General features: G+C 35.7%; 1 protein-coding gene across 1 annotated transcript; it reads left to right on the forward strand.

Annotated features, from left to right (window-relative positions):
- Nucleotides 1–8,532: 8,532 nt before the first annotated feature.
- On the forward strand, nt 8,533–15,804 carry spic.L (Spi-C transcription factor L homeolog). Its single transcript, XM_018251703.2, has 5 exons — nt 8,533–8,729; nt 10,710–10,800; nt 12,407–12,519; nt 13,792–13,903; nt 14,533–15,804. Exons 1-5 carry the CDS (start codon nt 8,673–8,675, stop codon nt 14,958–14,960), a joined length of 801 nt encoding a protein of 266 aa, XP_018107192.2. The 5' UTR covers nt 8,533–8,672; the 3' UTR covers nt 14,961–15,804.
- Nucleotides 15,805–19,586: the final 3,782 nt, after the last annotated feature.

Genomic DNA, 19,586 nt, shown 5'->3' on the forward strand with positions numbered 1-19,586 from the left:
ATATGGAGCTCATTGGGACTCTAGATTGTTACAAATTTGTCAAAAAAAGTAAAGCACACTGTTATAAAAAAGTGCTTTTCTTTTTTGTTTGTTTGTTTTGTGTTGTATATCTCCCCAGGATTAGCATCTCGCAAACTGACATGTAGGTGTGCGATCTCTATATTTTTGTATGTTACAAATTTGTCAACAGGCCAGACAAAAAAAAAGAGCCCTATAAAGTCATTCCCAGCTACCAACTTAACAAAGGATAAAGTTTCCTTTTCCCTCTACTTCCTGGGCTTTGGTGCCAATTTACTAAAATAGGCTCTACACTGACCCATTGCAGTTGTCCATAACAACCAGTAAGATCTTTCTTTTTCAATAGCCAGTTGTTATGGGTAACTGCACAGTTTTGTTAAATAGCCACATAGTTGAACTTAACATCATTGGACTTTGGAGTTTGATTTTAACCTAACTACCTGGTTTCTTCTCACCATCCTATCTACTTTTTAATAAAATGAATTCCTAGAGGAGTGGATAATACAAAATATCAACTGAGTTGGGTTTTTTTTTTAACTAAAACTAGATGTCTTTTGTTAAAAGTGGCCAGATTCCCTTTTATTTAAGCATCTCTTCTGATATCTTCTGCCCTTATAAATATTTCAGAAACTATGAATTGCAAACAAATTCATAATATTATGAAGATATAGGATGGAAATAGTGTACGTACATACATACCAAACTACTTGACCAAATCTCAGCATTTATGGATAGCTTTAACTTTATATCCTGTTTAATGAACCATATCACTATACAGTATGGCCCTTATTATCTTAATAACCAATAAATTAATAGTCTCAAACTTGGCATGCTGTTTTTACAGCTGAAGAATAATCTCAACAGGATTTTAACCAATGAGAAACTTTTTTTAGTGCATGCACCCTGTAGGGCCTGAGCTGTCCACTCCTTTCCCTATAATACATTGTTAGTGCTAACTAAATTTGTAATCCTAGTATTACCCGAAAAAGGACGAGTCAGAGTATTAAAGTGCAGTACAAAGTCGTACAGTGCCTTGAGTGCCAAGGGGATAAAAAAAAGCAGGAGCTCTAGCTTTATCTGGGCTTATTGGTAGGGATGGGGGAATTTGACCCGTTTCGTTTCGCCAAAAATTCGCTGGCGAAATGTCGCCGATGCCCATTAAAGTCTATGGGAATCAAAAAAATTTGTCTTTTTATTTTGACGCACTACGCCATACAAGTCTATAGGCGTCATTTTTTTTGGGGAAACAAGGCGAAAAAATTCGCGCATCCCTACTTATTGGTTATAATGTGTGCCATGTGGTGCCTCTGCCCCTACAAGAATAGGCTCTGCTGTACTACCAGAAAGACTTCTACACCTTTTAGAGGGGGTAATATTTGCCACAGATTTGAATGCCACTTAATTCTTGTGCTGCACAAATGGGAGAGTTTTAGGGAAAAGTTTATATATAAATATATATTCAGCATATATGATAGATATGTAAATGCTAGTTAAAGGAAATGTAAACCTTTAAAATAAAAATAATATAAAATTGCTCTGAGCACTTTGCATTGATTATTTTTGTTTTTAAATCCAAGATATTAGCAAAAAAATAGGTAGTGCTGATGTAAAGCATTTTGTACCAACACCCACTGGTCAGTTTTTCAATTGTGATGCAGTCAGCAGAAGAAAGTGTCAGAAGAAAGAGAAAACTTTCTTGAACAAAGCAACATCAGAACAGTACTTTTTCTTTCTCTCTTCCTTTTACGCCGTCGAATCACAGTCAGAAAACTGACCAGCAGGTGGTACTATTGGTACAAAATGTATTATATTAGCAGAACATGTTTTTTGCTAATATTTTGCTATTTAAAAAAAAAAAAGGTAAATAACCAAGGTGCTTAGAATAACACTCTGGGCAATTTAACATGATTTTTTCTTAAGGTTAACATTTCATTTAAACAAAAGAACCATTGGAAAAGATTCATTGGAACACACTAAAAATCATCCCATTTGGATGTGTTTGTTGGACAATTTACAAAGTATTTGTTTTTTGCATAACTATATGTAATACTGGGTTGTGTCTACTGGCATGTTTGAGAAGAAAAAGTTCATTTTTCGAAAATCCCCAGATCATACACTTCCTAAACTGTATGTGACATCCTTTGTCCAAACTATATGTGACATTGCACTCTTTATTGGTACAAGAAAATCGTTGTTAAAAGCATGGCGTTTTCAAGGTAAGTACACATTAGCGAACAAAAACTGTGTTTGTAATGCATACAGTAGGTTCAGTCAATGGAATAGATATTGTCACTGTGTAATATATATCATTATGGACTGCATTTGAAAAAAATAGTATTGAAACTGAATGGAGCAGTCACATGCAGGGATAAATATGAAAGTGAATGGCACTGACCACCTGGAGTAACAGATGTACCATATTTAATGCAGTTTGACACTGTGACGTTAGGCAAATGAGAGACCTGCATGAATGACAGTAAAATGATTGTAAAAGGGGATAGTTGCAAATGAAAAAAGAAAATCCAACAAACTATAAGTTGGTTCTGACACATATAACCGTTTTTTGGACAGACTGGCACCTCATTCTATACTCTGCACTTTGATGGTAAAGGGTAAAGATGGTAAAATCTTTGCTAATTGGGCTTCTGAGTGAAAGATGCCCATGCATAACAAAAGTTATCCAGTACATGTCTATTTAAACCAGGGTTCCCCGACCTTTTTTTTTTTTTTTACCAATGAGCCACATTCAAATTTAAAAAAGGAGCAACACAAGCATTAAAAAGTCCCTGGGGTGCCAAAAAAGGGCTGTGTATGGCTATTTTTTAGCACCTATGGGGACTGGCAGCCTACAGAATGCTCCGTTTGGCAGTACACCTGTTTTTTATGCCACTAAAGCTTGACTTCAAGGCTGGAATTACATTTTTTTTAACTGCGCTGCAATTAATAAAAGCTGCTAAAAGAGTAACCGAAAATTGCAAATATTTGTAACACTAAGCACATGGCAACCCCTATGATGAGGGGTGTAACAATAGAGACAGTAGCCACAGCAATTGCCTGGCAGTCCAGGACTACAGACTACCACTCATTGCTGATACCCATGATGTTTTTAACTTTTGTTCTAGGGATCCAGATACTTGTTTGTTGCTCACATGCAACAGCTTACAAAAACTGCATTACATACCATAAATGACTTGTAATAACCGACTTGCTCATTGACGTATACCTGGGGAAGAACTCCACCAAATAGTTTCACGGATAATTATGGATGGTATATATTCAGGGGACACTCAACTCTAACCTCATATGTCCAGTAACGTTATAAGTAATAACTATGTCACTTGCACTCTATTTTACAAACAACAGTTGCCATAAGTGTTGCTTCCTACATGGTATAACCATGAACATGTGCACATACTTTATAATCTCAAAATTAATGAAGAAAATTAGATACTCATTTATCAACAATTTGATGTTTAATACACTGCCAAAGATTGATAAAATTGGAAACATTTTTTAATATTTTTATGATCAATAGTGACCAAAATCAAAATCTGAATGGAACAAGGTAACTTTTTCATCGTTCCTGCACACCTATATTCCCTTTATGTTTAACCAGCTCTATGCATAATTATAAACTGACCCCTACAGACTATAGCTATTATGTCTGTGGGTTTCACACTTAAAAAACCCTTGAATTCGACCCTCGAAGTAAAATCCTTCGAATATCGAATTAGAAGGATTTTAGCGCAAAAAGATAGAATAAGCGATCGATCAAAGGATTTTTATTCGATCAAAAAAAACTGGGGAAGGTCCCCATAGGCTAACAGTGCACCTCAGTAGGTTTAAAGTGGCGAAGTATGAAGTCTAAGTATTTTTTAAAGAGACAGTACTTTGATTATCAAATAGTCGATCGATTTTTACTTTGAAATATTTGATTCGATCGAATTTGACCAATTCGATGGTCGAAGTATCCAAAAAAATACTTCGAAATTCGAATGTTTTTCCATTCTAATTATTCATTCGAGCCAATCCATCGAAGACAGTACTCCTGCTTCCTGTTTCTTTCCCAAATAGTTTCTGCTAAGCTTAGAAGTATGCTTCGGATAGTTGTCCTGCTGAATGATGACATTTGCTCCAATCAAGAAAATTGTATAGACTTATTAATGCAGAGTGCTCACCTCACAGATACACACTTTTTGTAGTGTCAGGTGCTGAACTGGAAGACCCACTCCTGTCGCTGGGTCATAACAATATGCAAAAAGGAAACCAGCAGCACACTGTGTTGAATTGCAAAAGTGCACCAAAAATATATTAAGCCCACATCATACAAATAGGCAACGCCTACCAGGCCCTTGGGTTTCTAGATAATTAAATGTAATAAAAATAATTAAGCTGGCCATATACATTATGATAAAATCACAGGAAGTAAAGTTTTGTGTATGTACCTTGAAGTTTGGTCACTTTGTTGGTTTTAGTTTTCGTTAAAAGTTCTTGGTACATAGCCATATAAGAGGAAAGTCTCACCCTTTATATGTGGGGTCTGGGTTCACATGCCCCAGGGAAAAGGAACAGCAGGCACTCACAGATCCCAAAGGACAGGCAAGGAGTTCTCCCTGTACATGTGTGTGTTTCTTGAACATTAAACGTAAAAAATATAATTTAGCTGGTCATATACATTACGCTAAATTCACATGAAGCAAAGTTTTGTGTATGTGCCTTGAATAATGGTCACTTTGTTGATGTTGCAGCTTTAAAAATTTTATCTGCTGATACATCTTATTGGTACATCATCAGATGAGGAAGTATAGCTCTATATAGCTGTAGCTCTCCTTCACTTAATGCCATACTGATCCGTGTTCTGGTCTCCATAACAAAACAACTGCAGCCATACTTCATATGGTCCCTCATATGGTGTCTGTTCATTCAGCCTGCAGGCCAATATGCCAGATACAATACAATGTCAGTGTATAAATGCCTTTATTTTAAAAGTGATTACAATACCAATGTTGTATCTGCTACACAAATCAGTTTCTCATACTGATCTTCTGCAGCTGTCTGGGAAATATTGTCTGGTGGCCATAATTAGTTACAAGTTGTTAGACTTGGGAGGACAGCTGAGAGTTTAAATCAGTTTATAACAGGTATGGATATTTTACTATAAAAAGAAATTGGATTTTAATTTAAAAAGGACTTTTATTATCCAGCTTTTTATGTCTGGGCGACACGTCCCCTCTAATAATTAAAATGAAGTTATTAAAGGTTTGGACATACTGGATCCTTTTACAGTTAGATAAGCCTCTCATTCTTGAAGAGATGGGGAATTTACTGCACTTTATTCAAGAATTAGTGATTGGATCTGAGCACTTCGGGGGACATTTACTTAGCTCGAGTGAAGGATTAGAATAAAAAATACTTTGAATTTCGAAGTATTTTTTTGGCTAATTCGACCATCGAATTGACTACTTTGACTTCGACTTCGAAACGAATGATTCGAACTAAAAATCGTTCGACTATTCAACCATTCGATAGTCGAAGTACTGTCTCTTTAAAAAAAACTTTGACCACCTACTTCGCCACCTAAAACCTACCGAGAACCAATGTTAGCCTATGGGGAAGGTCCCCATAAGCTTTCTAAGTATTTTTTTATCGAAGGAAAATCGTTCAATTCGAAGGATTTAATCATTCGGTCGAACAATTTTTCCTTCGATCGAACGAATTTCGATATTCGAAGTTGAAGGATTTTACTTTGACGGTCGAATATCGAGGGTTAATTAACCCTCGATATTCAACGAATAGTAAATGTGCCCTTTGGTGTTCATACAGCTACTCTTCATTATGTTTGTTAAATTGTCCTGGGGCTAGCTATCTGTATCTGTATAACTAATTATCTATATAGGAACTTTTACTTAACTTCTTAGATGCAGTATACCCCCTTTTCAACATGAACGCTATGAATGGTGCTTGGGCTGTACATAACCCCCAGCATAATGGACTTTTGTTTATCTGTGCTCTGGCAAGGACCAAACATGGAAGAGATTGAATTTCCCTGTTTAGCTCAATAAACAACATAAAACATAGATATTTTTTTTTTTGCAATTAACCAATGGTATGTTCAGTACAAGTCATATTCATTGAATTTTTGGTTAAAACGGAGTATACTGATCCTTTAGCAAAGAAATTGCCAAATCATGCTGCAGCAAAAAGCCTAGCACCGGGCTAACATTTTCAATAAACAAATGTAAGTCACAGGGGCAAGTTCAAGGCGTATTTTTATCAGAGAACGATCCGCCACACTTCACGTCACTTCGTCAGGTGCAAATCCGTTACGCTAATTAACTAACGTTACTATGCTAATTAACTAAAATTCGAACTTTCGCTAGCGTAAATTCGTCAGCGCAAGCATTTCTTAGCGATCTTTCGCTAGCATTCAATTCTGCCTAGTGAAACTTTGTTAGTACTCGTAGGCTTAGGTCAATTTAAATAGGGCGGGTACATATATGTCGTATAGACGTCTTTATTAGAGATGTTGGTGCAAATGCTTGAAGTGGCCACTTACTACAAATGTCTAAGGAAGCAAAAAAGACTAAAGAGATCCTAATGCCGTAGACATGAACCCACCCTAAAACAAATGTGGCATGGCCCTCAAATTGGTTAAAAAAATTGTTAACACAAAAATGTTTAATAGTTAGAACTTTTGAAGGCAATCCTGCTTTAAAATATGAAAAAACACCATTGTTTTTTTAGAACTTTTATGACTTTCTGGGATACAGGATATGGTGACTGACATAAGATTGAGGAGGACGTAGCTTCATCTTATGAGTTTGCCAGGTCTAAGGTGGCGAAGGAAACTCTGGCGAAAGAAGTAATGTTCTTTAAAATTCATACTTTAGTGAATTTGCAGAGTAACGAACGTTCACCTGAGTGAAAATTCGTCTGGCGATATGGAGCGAAACTCATCAGTCTCTTTCTCTAGCAAATTGTCTACTCCTGTAAGTAAATTGCCGATGTGCCTGCAGATGGGATTTCTGGTGAATTTACACTATAGACGGCCACTTTGCCCTTTAGTGAATTTGCCACTTAGTGTACCGTTAGCTTAAAAATAGGAGTGCAGCCATTAAGACGAGCCACGAGAGGTTCATAAATCTTTTCATGACATCTCTGTAATTGTAGTGTATTGAAATACACAGCAATGGAATGTAGCAAGTTAACAGACTCCCCAATAGTCTGTCTGAAGAGCAAATAATAAAACCCTAAGCTTGTTCGGGAATTTAGATCCTGCACCATTTCAAATGTGGCAGGTTGATCGCTGCACAAAATCTTTCTAGTGTAACCAACTGTCCTGATCCAAAACATAATCACATAATGGGGATTTCAGCCAACCGTGGATTGAGATAAGAGTAACTGTATTAAAAAAAGGTGACTATGGAGCCAATTTACTAACTTCAAGATTACCGGTACCTTTTTTTAAAAAAAAAATTCTTACCTTTTCTCTAAAAATTGGTGTTTTTTCTTAAAAAAATTCTGTAACACCCTAAAAATGAGAGCTTTATCAAGTGTAACAACCACGAAAAACTCTAATACAAAATCTCTCACAGTCCAGGTCCCATAGATGTCAATGGGAGCAGCAATGATCCTATTGGACTTTTTTTTTAAGCATTCAGACTTTTAGAGGTTTTTGGATATTAATTCATTTGTAATTGTCTGAAAAACTCGAATGTTAAGAGGCTTTAGAGATATTAGCATTTTTCAGATTGTTCTGCACTTTTTCAGTTTGTACATTTTATAAACGGATATTTTAATAGCGTTCATGGCATTCGTGGTTCTACAGAAATAGAGTTCAATTGTGCTTTTTATTATTTTATTATTATTTTAATAACTTTCATGGCATTCGTGGTTCTACAGCAACAGAGTTCAATTGTGGTTTCAAAAAATGCTACTAAAATTTGAATTTTAATAAACGGACCTATACAAGCAGACATTGTCAGTTCATAGTGGCCTCCAACAAGCTAGATCTATTTACTATCACTATGAGTAACTAGAAGATGTGTCATCGTACAACGTATAATGCCGATTGATATACTGCGAAACATTTAACAGTTTGATCTGGCAATACTGATAACTTGCCAAAAGTGTTTATTGATTAGCTATGCATTTTATTCCAAAAGCTGTAAAACTACAGGGAAAATGTGATAATATATTAATATATTATGCATAGCTAACTGAACAAAATTGTAAGAAACATTGTGTGTCATAGTGTGTGTGTGCGCTATTCTTTTGTGACTGAACATGCGAACCTGGACTGTAACCATTTTAAGGAAAACCCCATTTAAACTGAGGCTTACCATAGCATAATATCCTCATTTGCTTATGGGTTGTAAGGAACATAAAGTGTTAAAGGCCTTGTTGTGTTATAATTTACATTTCAGTGACGTACAAAAATGAGAACTGCTTAAATATCAGCTACCTCATTTTTTTCCCTTTATGGAACCCTTCAACAAAGGTAAAACAGTTTGATGCTGTCAGGGGCAGTTGCCTATTTCTCATTCTTTCTGCACTTTGAAATGATTTGTAGCAGATTCTGACTAACTAATACCGAAATTAAAAAGTGCCAGATTTTATAATAAATAACTTATTGCAGAAGCAATATTTTGATCATGAATTCTAAACTCTTTGAATTTTTTGTAGAGAGCTGCACTGAGTTATTGATAATGGTAAGTTAAAATCTATGGTTTTTCTCGATATTTGGGTTTGGCATATTTGGGTTTTTTGTAATTACGCCTGCAATAGGCACTATCATTAATAAATTGGTATTTATGTTATTTACTAAATGTAGCAGTTCTATAATCTGATTTGGTATGGGAAGGACAAGTAACTTTTGATCACTCCAAGAACAGTATTTAAACAGTTGGAATGTTAATGCTTATTAATAATACATTGCTGTATAGTCATGCTCTAGCTTTAGAGTAGCAACATGACTTATTCATAAAAGAAAGATAGAAAGAAAGAAATCTGCTCAGTGAGTTTTTTCAAAAAGTATTATATTTGCATATCCATATCAACACCTTTTAACTGGTCAAATAACCTTTTATTACTTTTTGTTTGTTAGTTAACTATAGTTAGTAATATATGCAGTTGAAACATACAGTTTCTAGCAGTGCAGGTAAACTGGGCTACTATGTTGTCTCAATATGATTCTCGGATTTTTGGACACTTTGCATGGTAGTCTCTCTTGTCCATGGTTAAAGTGATTGTTCACTTACTTAGTACTAATTTACTAAGGGTCGAATTTCGAAGTTAACAAAACTTCCAAATTCGAGCCTCGAATTGAAATCCTTTGACTTCGAATATCAAAGTCAAAGGATTTTTAGCGTATTCGATCGATCGAACGATCGAATAGAGATTGTTCGATCGAATGATTAAATAGTTCCAATCGAACGATTCGAACGATTTTTAGCAATCGATCGAAGGATTTCTATTCGATCAAAAAAACTTAGAAAAGTGCTGTAATTGCCAGTTTGTTAAATACCTGATTTTGTAGTTTGATATTTTGTAAATCTGCCCCAGATCATTTTAAGCATTTATGGTGCTATTTTCTTGTAGCTCCTTTGCACATTAAGCCCCATTTATTTAAACATCATTCTATAATATGAAGTGATTTGCCTTTACCCCCCCCCAAAACCATTACAAGCTGCTGTCAGTAGGAATCATTTTCAGAAATAATAATGAATAATCACGTGAATTCGTTTTTACAAAAATTTTCATTTTTAAACATTAACAAAATAAATATTTAGTGCAAAATTTCCTGTTTCCTCTGCAGCATTACTCTTTGCAATAGAGGAGAAACCCACAGCATTAGACCAATGATATCTATTTGTTATTAATACTGATGTTAATATAAAACAGTTTCTAATTAACAGTTAGTAAGCAAGGAAATTTACAGAGGGAATACTTTAGCTAAACTGATGCAAAGCTAGGAACTATGATGTCTATTTTGAATTTTGCCAGTGAGATATATATTCCTGATACTGTTTTGAAATTGAAAGGTAACAAATTAATTTTCAGAAAAATATGCACATTGACTAGGATTTTGAATGTGGTGCTGGCAACATAGACAGAGAGAGTTCGAGTAAAATCGTAGAGTTTCATTGGAATCCAGTTCAGTTTTATTTAGTTACTGCTATTGGGAGGACATCAAAGCAGATAACGAAAAATGTGTGCAATAGTTACATAGTTACATAGTTACATATACCCATATATATGTGTGTGTGTGTATATATATATATATATACATATATGTGTGTGCGTGTGTTTGAGTAGAAAATTGCTTTCACCATCTTGTAGGGAGATTGGGATTCCTTTACTCTATACTTTTTACTTGATGATCATCATACCATGTGAAAAGTAAATAACCTAAATATGTCAGTTTGTTGGAATACTTTCAACTGATTTTTCTATGGGACGTTAAAGCTCAGCAGCAGCAGCATTGTCCCAAAGCAATATGTCAGCTCCCTTCCATCTGTACAAAATGTAAAGAAAATACAGTACTGTACTTTGTGTGCATTTTTACATATACTTTACTATCTGTGGGGAAAATAACTGGAAATGTTTTCGTTAAAGCACTGTAGATGCATTTTGATGCTTCTGACTACAAATTGTAGCACATTGGTTATTCTGTTCATACCTTTTTTTAGAATGGTCAAGGACATGATATATTTGGAGAAGCATATGAAGATGTTCTGGAAGTTTTGCATGAAAATTCCCTTGAGCTACAGACTCCAGAAGGTAATAAACACAAAGCCTTATTTTTGAGCAGTTTTACTGTTATTGCTACACAGAAAAAACTTATAAAGAAATCTAAGAAGTGAATGCCAGAAATCTCATAGCTAAAGATTATTTGAGAAATTCTTAGCCTATGGGTCTCCATGCAGGATAAGCAGCATCACTTCATCACTTTAAATGCAATAATATTACTTCAGAAGTCTTCACTTTATCCCTTTAAGCCACACTACAAGTGGGGGCACATTTACTTAGGGTTGAATATCGAGGGTTAATTAACCGAAATTGGCTAGAAAGCCTATGGGCACCTTCCCCATAGGCTAACATTGATGCTCGGTAGGTTTTAGGTGGCGATGTAGGTGGTCGAAGTTTTTTTAAAGAGACAGTGCTTCGACTATCGAATGGTCAAATAGTCGAACGATTTTTAGTTCAAATCGTTCGATTCAAAGTTGTAGTCGAAGGTCGAATTAGCCAATTCGATGGTCGAAGTAGCCAAAAAAATACTTCGGAATTAGAAGTATTTTTTATTCTATTCCTTCACTCGAGCTAAGTAAATGTGCCCCTTAGTGTGAAACAGAAATTATAATAATTACATAGAAAACTTTACTTAGCTGAGTCTTTCGTTAAAGCATGGATCCCTGCATAATCCCCCAACCCTGCTCATTGGGTCCCCCCCCCAATTATAGTGATGGATTGTCTTCACCATACATATCTTAGCATTGCAATCAGGAGCACCTGTACCTTTCTAAATGAAAAATACACTGAAAAGAAAACCACTAGAGAACTATACAGACCCTTGCTGAACTCATATTATGACTGACTAAAGAATGGGGTTGGATAAATAATATAGACATACAACATCAATTTTAAAGCATCTGTATTTAAAAGAAACAAATTGTTGCACAAGTATATAAATACAATTTCAAAACAATTACAGGAGTTTCACAATGGGATGGTTGGGGTAACAGCATGGGGGAATTCCAACTAGTTTCACTGGCCAATCAGCATTTTATTTCAACTCTGCACACGTGCATTCTGGCAAAATGTAGAAATGAGGATTATTACAAGGGTTTGCAATCTGTTAGGCCTGATTTAGCAGTTTTATTATTTTGGTTTTTGTGCCAGTTCTGGAGGGTGATGAACAAATACTGTGCCTTTAACTAGCAGTTGCAAAGTATTTTCTCCCACTATCATGGGAGGAGAAAAGGAAGGTGTTAACAGACGTATAATGCAGTGTCATGGTAGGTTGAAACTGCAAGTTGGACCGTTACCAGGCAGAAATAAGTATAAGTATACCATTAATAATAGCATAAAAAACAACCTATAATGGCTCTTGCAGCATCTGCAGAATGTAATTACACAAATTCAGAGATCAAATGAAACTGGTGCCATAACCACCATAATTTATCTGTTGATTCAGTATTGGTTCTGAAGTTACAGCTTCCCTTTAAGTACAGGATTTTTGTGCCAAACATATGCAGAGCTATCACAAGGGAAGCCTACCTGTGTTTTGATTACCACTACAGTAAATGTAATTATTACTAATGCGTGTCCATATACATGATTTGCGTTAATGCAAAGTTCTTGAAATAATCTCTGTTTGTATCTGCAGAGTGTAAGAGTCACATCACCTTTCTCAGTCCCTACTCTCCACTGAGAGAAAGTGAGAACTGTTTCACATATTCACATGGAGATCCAACAGCCTGCACCTGGAGAGATCATATGGTAAGTGAATCTTGCCGTATTGTTCTTTTGTTGGAAGGTTATTTGAACAGTCATATATTGGGAAAGCCTGCAGTAGTTTATTGCACAAAGATTTTCTTAGACAATCACCTTCTATTTAACATGTTTCCCTGATAGAGGGAGAAGGGGAATACCCAAAAGCACACATCAGTAAGATGATTTATGTTCACCTGTCACAACTTGCCTTCATTTGAATGCAAACTAACCATTACTCGAAAGGGTGTCGGTGCAGGCTACATTAATAACTAAGAAGTCCTATACAAATCAGAAATGCAAAACAGAAGTGATTTCTGACAACTAGAATTTAAGGGGGATCAACTGAGGGGAAAGGCTTATTATTTCATCATGGAAGGAGAAAACAAAGTGCAGTATGGGTGCATATATCATTGTGCTTAAAATGTGTAGATTATGACAAACCATGGGGGCAGAAGAAAAAAAAAAGAAGGAAAAATCTCCCATTCCTTGTTTGGAAGGGTTTGTGTGCTGTAGAAACGTTATGTAGGGTTCATGTGGACTCTGGGGCCACTGGGGTAGTACTTAGGTATCAGTGTTTATTAGTAGAGTGAACTCAAGATCTGTCAGGCCAGTGTCTGACTGGGACACCAGAAAAAAACCCAGTGGGACCCAGTCTTTATGGGCCCCAGCAACACAACCCGTTCCCAAACCTGGACCCAATAAAGGCAAATTAAGGAGGAGCCAGTAAATAAAAGAGAGCCGATACCTGTTAATGCAGCAAACGGGGTGATCCCAAATTTATTCCATGGTGCTGGAGACACTTAACACAAGATCTACATTTGATCTTGTGTTAAGTGTCTCCAGCACCATGGAATAAATTTGGGATCACCCCGTTTGCTGCATTAACAGTATCGTCTCTCTCTTATTTACTGGATTCATGACTGGCATGTGGCTAAGCCAATGCTAATACCTGTATCCACTCACTTGATTTTGTATGAAATTAAGGAGGAGTCCTGGTGGGCCCTGAACGGCTCAGTCTGACCCTGTGTCAGGCTACTGGCCATAACATCCACTTCATTATTATATGATACTATCTTACAAGTATAAATACATTTCCACAAGAGTATTGATTGGTACTGTAGTGTAATGAAACAACTCTCAAATATTTCCATATTTGCTTCTACTTGTATCCTATATTTAATTAGCACAGGCATATTATGCATCGATGTGGCAGTCTAATTTTCCTACCATAGCCACACACACACATAGTTGTTAGTGTCATTTTATTTTTCAATGCAGATAAATACTCCATACCTTCACGATGAGGACTGTTTATATCACAACATGCCGAATATGCAAGAAGAACAAACTCTACACATGGTGCATCCCAGTGCACCTCCACAAAAACACGGTAAGAATTAACTGAGCACACAGTCACAGCTCAGAAATACTGAAGCCTCAATAAACTTCATATACCATTAGCTTTTCGATTTTTTAGACTTTTACAATTTCAGAGATTTCAAAAATAGCCTTCATACCAATGTCGCAGGCTTCCAGGAATTTCCAAGAGACCAAGCTGACATTGCTTCCATAGCCTTTAAAACTTCTGTAATAGAATCCACAAAACCATGTAAAAAAACCTCTTATAAACAGTCATTTTATAGTATAATTTGGAATACGGTATGAGGATATTAGACCTAGAAGTTCCATATCATGTATTAAAGCACTTGGCCTGGAACATATCACAATATAAATGTAAAAATCCCTGCCTTATTGGTACAAAAGTACAAAATGTTTTCTGCCATTGTATTCTTAGCAGCTGCATATTGTAACCTATTTCTCTTTTCATATGGCGTTATATAAATAATAACCTTGCTGCATATTGTATTCAGTATTGCAACTGGCCATACAGCATTTTACTTCTCCATTTAACTTTTATTTCATGTCCTTAGTTTAGTGCCACTGATTTATTCCAAAATAAAAACGTACAAAATGCATTGTTTTCGTAAGCACTAATGCCTTTATATTTTTGAAAAGCAGGGAGTAAAAAGCTCCGGCTCTTTGAGTATCTTCATGAAGCTCTGCATGATCCAGGCCTAATGAATTGTATCCAGTGGGTGGACAAAGCGAATGGTGTCTTCCAATTTGTTTCTAAAAATAAAGAAAGGCTAGCAGAATTGTGGGGCAAGAAGAAAGGAAATCGTAAAATCATGACTTACCAGAAAATGGCCAGAGCCCTAAGGAATTATGGCAGGACAGGAGAAATTCTAAAGATCAGAAGAAAGTTAACGTATCAGTTCAGCGCTATAGTTTTACAAAGACTTTCACCAGATTGTTCATTGGGAAAGGACAATGTGTTTTACCAGTATGTTCAACCTGGAGTAGAGTACTGGAGTAACCGTGAATGTTGGGATAACAGCAGATTTGTATATAGCAGTGGGTATCAGGTCTACCCTCAGTTCAGCTAAATGACACATTATCATTACATTTTTACCAGACTGGGATACATCAAAATGATCACAAACCTATTTACAGGCCTGCTATATGTTTTTTTGCCAATTTATGTTCATTATTAGGGATTAACTATGCTGGCATAGTTTTATGGTATTCGAAAACATAGAGATTTGTCCCTGTAAGAGCAAATTCTATTTACTGCCCAGCGAGGCTGGTCAAACCCCTAGTGATGTCATGCTATGTTCCAGGATGAATTCTAGGTTTTTGTACAAAGATTATAGCATATAGTGTTATGTACATATTTTCTGGCCCCATAAGGATATAACAAAAGCCATGGGTCTAGATGCAAAATTTGCATAAGGGCCCTACCTTTTATACCCTAGCACTCTGGCTACTTAAAGGAAGTAGACATGACCAGTTGATGTGAAGAAGGTTTGATGAGTTTAATTCCAGCAATAATATTTTTATTTGAACTAGCCTATTGCTTACAGTAAATATCACTCAAGTTAGTGTGGGACTATAGCTCCCAGTATTGTCCGATTCACTGGCCCAAGTCATAGTATAATGTGGAATTCATATTCTTATAAATGCTCTAATATTGGCTTCTTCTTTACAGTGCATTATATTTTCAATCTAAAAATAAAAAAGATGAAAAACTGAATGTGCATTTCTACTGTGTATGTACTGTGAATGTTGGCACAGTAAAATAACATATTTGTGGATTATACTGCAAATTCCTTTTCCCTTTAAATATGATTTTTCTTTTGTTAATTGTCAATTAAGAAAAAGAAGCATACAATTTATATTTAGACCTCATGGCGCTGTGTTTAAATAAAAAAAACCTGTTTTATCCGTGAACTGAAAGCAAGCGTTACTATTTCGAGAGGTGTGCCGCCTAACCGATAGATGCATGCTGTTTTCCTTGGTGACGAACTCAGGGGGCAGCACCTGAGTCACAGCACAGTCCGGGTAGGATTTTACATAAGAATACCTTGTGGGTGCGTGGGGAGTTGATACCGCTCCAGTACTATAGTGAAAGGTCTGGGGCTGGAGGCACCTGGGCCATAAAGTGAAAACGGTGAGCGAGTTAGAGCAAGAGTCAAGCCAATACCAGGAACTGATGCTACGAATTTTAGATTAATTGAGGAAATCCCTGATATAGCGCTGGATGTGTGTTTATACAATTTGTATTTATACTGCATGTTCTAATGATATGTAAAAATAGTTCTTGCCTATTGTGTGTATGGGTCAGGGTTTTTTAACTTACTCAATAAACATTTTATACATAGTTATTATTATTCATTGCTTTACCACTTGGGGTATAGTCTCTTGTTCTTTAGTGTATGGAGTATTGTAGTTTTATATGGACACTCCCTAAGTGGTAATTATGTAATTTTGTAACTGTGTAGATGTGGTACCCTGACTGTAATAAGAGTTGCAACCTGGCCAGTTATTCACTAGCTTAGCCATTAAAATACTAGCCGGAGTTGGTATTACATAATTACCGACCAATGTACTTGCCGGTAAATTTATACTCTCTAGCTCTTTCACCCTCAGCCCACCTCCAATCCACTCCAAACTTGCTCTCTGTTTCCCCAAACCCTTCCTACTCAACAAATTTTAAGCACTTCAGTCCCTTCATGGCACAGCCGGCCCTAACCTACTTCCAACCCAGCGATTCACCTGTATTTATAGACCTTCCCATCAACGTTTTGTCAATTTTTAGGGTTTTATGAATTATCTCTCCTTTATCTTTCGCCTCTTTCCAGCATTCAAATGGTGGGCTTTGATCCTGACAGCCCAAAACAACATTACTCTGTTACAATTTTATTGTTATTGCTTTATAGAATTTCTCAGTCTCTAATGACCCACCTAGATGCTTAGTTTAATTATTTCATGTAAAATAATTAAGCTAATATTAATTAGTAAATGTGTGTTTTGCCAAATGATGTTATGAACCCAAATTATTTATTTATTATTATTAAACTTAGGAACTAAAAGGTTTGAAAGAATACAGATAAATGTTATTTGCACTAGCAGCCACTATTTTATTTTATATAACTCTTGTACATTCATTTTTTAAATTGGTCTCCCAATATGTGAAATCTTTTAGATATTAACAATGCCCAAATTCAGGGTAATGGAATTTTAAAATTCTTTATCAAAATCAGTTTGAATCTGTTAACTGAAGCTGAAGGAGAACACATTTATAATATGTATTTTTTTTAAATAATAAAAAGAAAGGCGCAATATCTGGTAATTCTCAAGTATAATGAACAGAGGGGACAGATGAATTTAAATTATGAAAATTTGGAGATTATTTTGGCAAATGACTAGGGACCAAATTCAGAATTTGTGGATTCAGATGAATCATATTATTATTATTCAGTATTCAGTATTCACATTGAATCTTTGTATTACAATTTGAGCAACACCATCAGTTGTGAACAAAGAAATTGTGACATTCATAAGTTGCATTAATTTGTTACATTCAGTGCCTCCACCATTAATCAGGGGACCCACTATTATTTTGTTACCAGGTCCCCCCTCCAGTGGGCCCCAAGTCTTTTCTAGTTTGTTGTTATTGCCAATTGCACTTAAGCAATATATAACTTATGTTTGTAAAGCAGAACCAAAAGCTACAGGTAGCCCCTAGATTTTCAGTGAATAACCTTTAGCTTACCAAGATACAGTACATTCAAATTGTTGGACTCTTTGGGAAATACTAGAGAGAGAAGCATAAGGCCTGTTCAGTCAACCATAGTAAAGAAAAACACTAGTAATTAAGAGGCAAATTCATCCAACTTGGTGTATAAGAATATATTATAACCGTATAATATGGTATATTCTATATGCTTGCATTTTATAGGTTAAACATCTCAGAATACTACATGGAAAAAAGATAGATTCAAAGTCCGATGTAGAAAGTAAATATGTTATCTGTAATTTTGATGAAATACAGTAGTAAGAGACCGTCTCATGCCAAGAAATGAGTAAATCAAATCTCATTAGATACATTATTATTTAAAATAAAGGGGCTTATATATCAAAATGTGAAAAGTCAATTTTGTACACGACAGTCCAAAAGCCTATATATGAGAACTGGGGTCATTTAAAAAGAGAGTTTTGTGGAGAATCATTTTTTTTCCGCCCAAAGTTGTGCATTAACAATTAGCTTTAGTGATCTGCACATTATTTTTGGGAATAGAAGCACACAAATTTGTTCATTTTGAGCATCTTCCTCCTTGTTAGACTATATTGCATCCTCTAATTATGCAAAATTATTGTATTGTAAAAAGTATTGTTTTAATCCCATTTTATCAGATTTTCAGTAAATTTTTTATCTTAATAATTATTAACATTTACTAAAACAACAACAGTGTACGATGTAAAAAAATTATCAAGCGGAAAAAAATAGGCAAGCATAATAGTCTCCCTTGCAGGAACCAGTAACATACAGAAAAAAGGTGCTTTTACAGGATTACCAACACATGAAATATTCTATATACTAATAAATGATTACTATTAGATGACACTTTCACTGTTTATTCGTGCTTATTTATTTTGATGTACTACTGTCTACCAGATTTCACTATTTGTTTCAATGTTGCTCCATAGCCAGAAATATAATGAAATCATAAAATTAGCAGCTACCTAAGGGTCACAATTGGTATTTTAAAAAAGGGGCATTGCATTGGCTGTAGTTGAATGGGTGAACAAATTATTGGGTAAAGAAAAAGTCTTCCATAGTCATTGTTAAATGTTGCCTGTTTTAAAGCAGATGGAGCAAAGGGAGCTGCGTGTGCCTAATGTCTAAATAGGTTGTAGGAAAGAATGTTTTGGAAAGCAATCTATATAGCCCTGATGGATTGTACCTCACTCCAGGGATCAGATTTGAAACATAGTTTCTCCTAAAATCTATATTTTTTGGATTTGTCACTTTTGGTATTCTGCATCAAATTGACACCTGTGCCTGATTCTTTAGACCCAATTGTGCTTAATCTATTTCAGACAAAGGCCACTGCATCAATAGCTTTACTTGCACAATTCAGAGAGGGGCGGGAGGGACCTACGGGCTTCAAGCACACTTATGCAGAGGGGCAAAAGGTTTTCCATGCAGTGAACCAACAGAGAAGAATTTGGGGAATGGTTTATTATAAAGATGTGGAACAGATACAACTAAATGAAAAAAAATTAATAAATAAGTGGGGCATAGATGACATATTTGGCTGAAACAGGGGAAGTAGAAAAGTTATTTTCTCCCTTCAATAAATTTGTCTTACAAATCCAGTAAAAGTGACAGGGAGCTGTGAAATGTCCCACTGTGGGTGCTCATATTTCATTCATTGAAAATAAACACCAGCTGGACCCCAAATAAACAGCTGCGGGTTATACTAAATATGTTTAAAATACAACTGCAACTGTAGCATGTTTGTTTCTCTACCACAAGAGGGGGCTGGTACTGTATGTGTATTTACTCACTTGAATGTGGATAGACTTACACTTTCTCTCTCTCACTCTCTTGCTATTCTGTCAAATGAATTAGTGGTGAATAAAGAAGCTGAAGTAATGTCTGTATGTTGGGCGAGCACACAGCCAACCAACTATCCAACACTATTTTGCTTCTTCAACTAGGCTGA

The sequence above is a fragment of the Xenopus laevis genome, chromosome 3L (assembly GCF_017654675.1).
Source record: "Xenopus laevis strain J_2021 chromosome 3L, Xenopus_laevis_v10.1, whole genome shotgun sequence".
NCBI lineage: Eukaryota > Metazoa > Chordata > Amphibia > Anura > Pipidae > Xenopus > Xenopus laevis.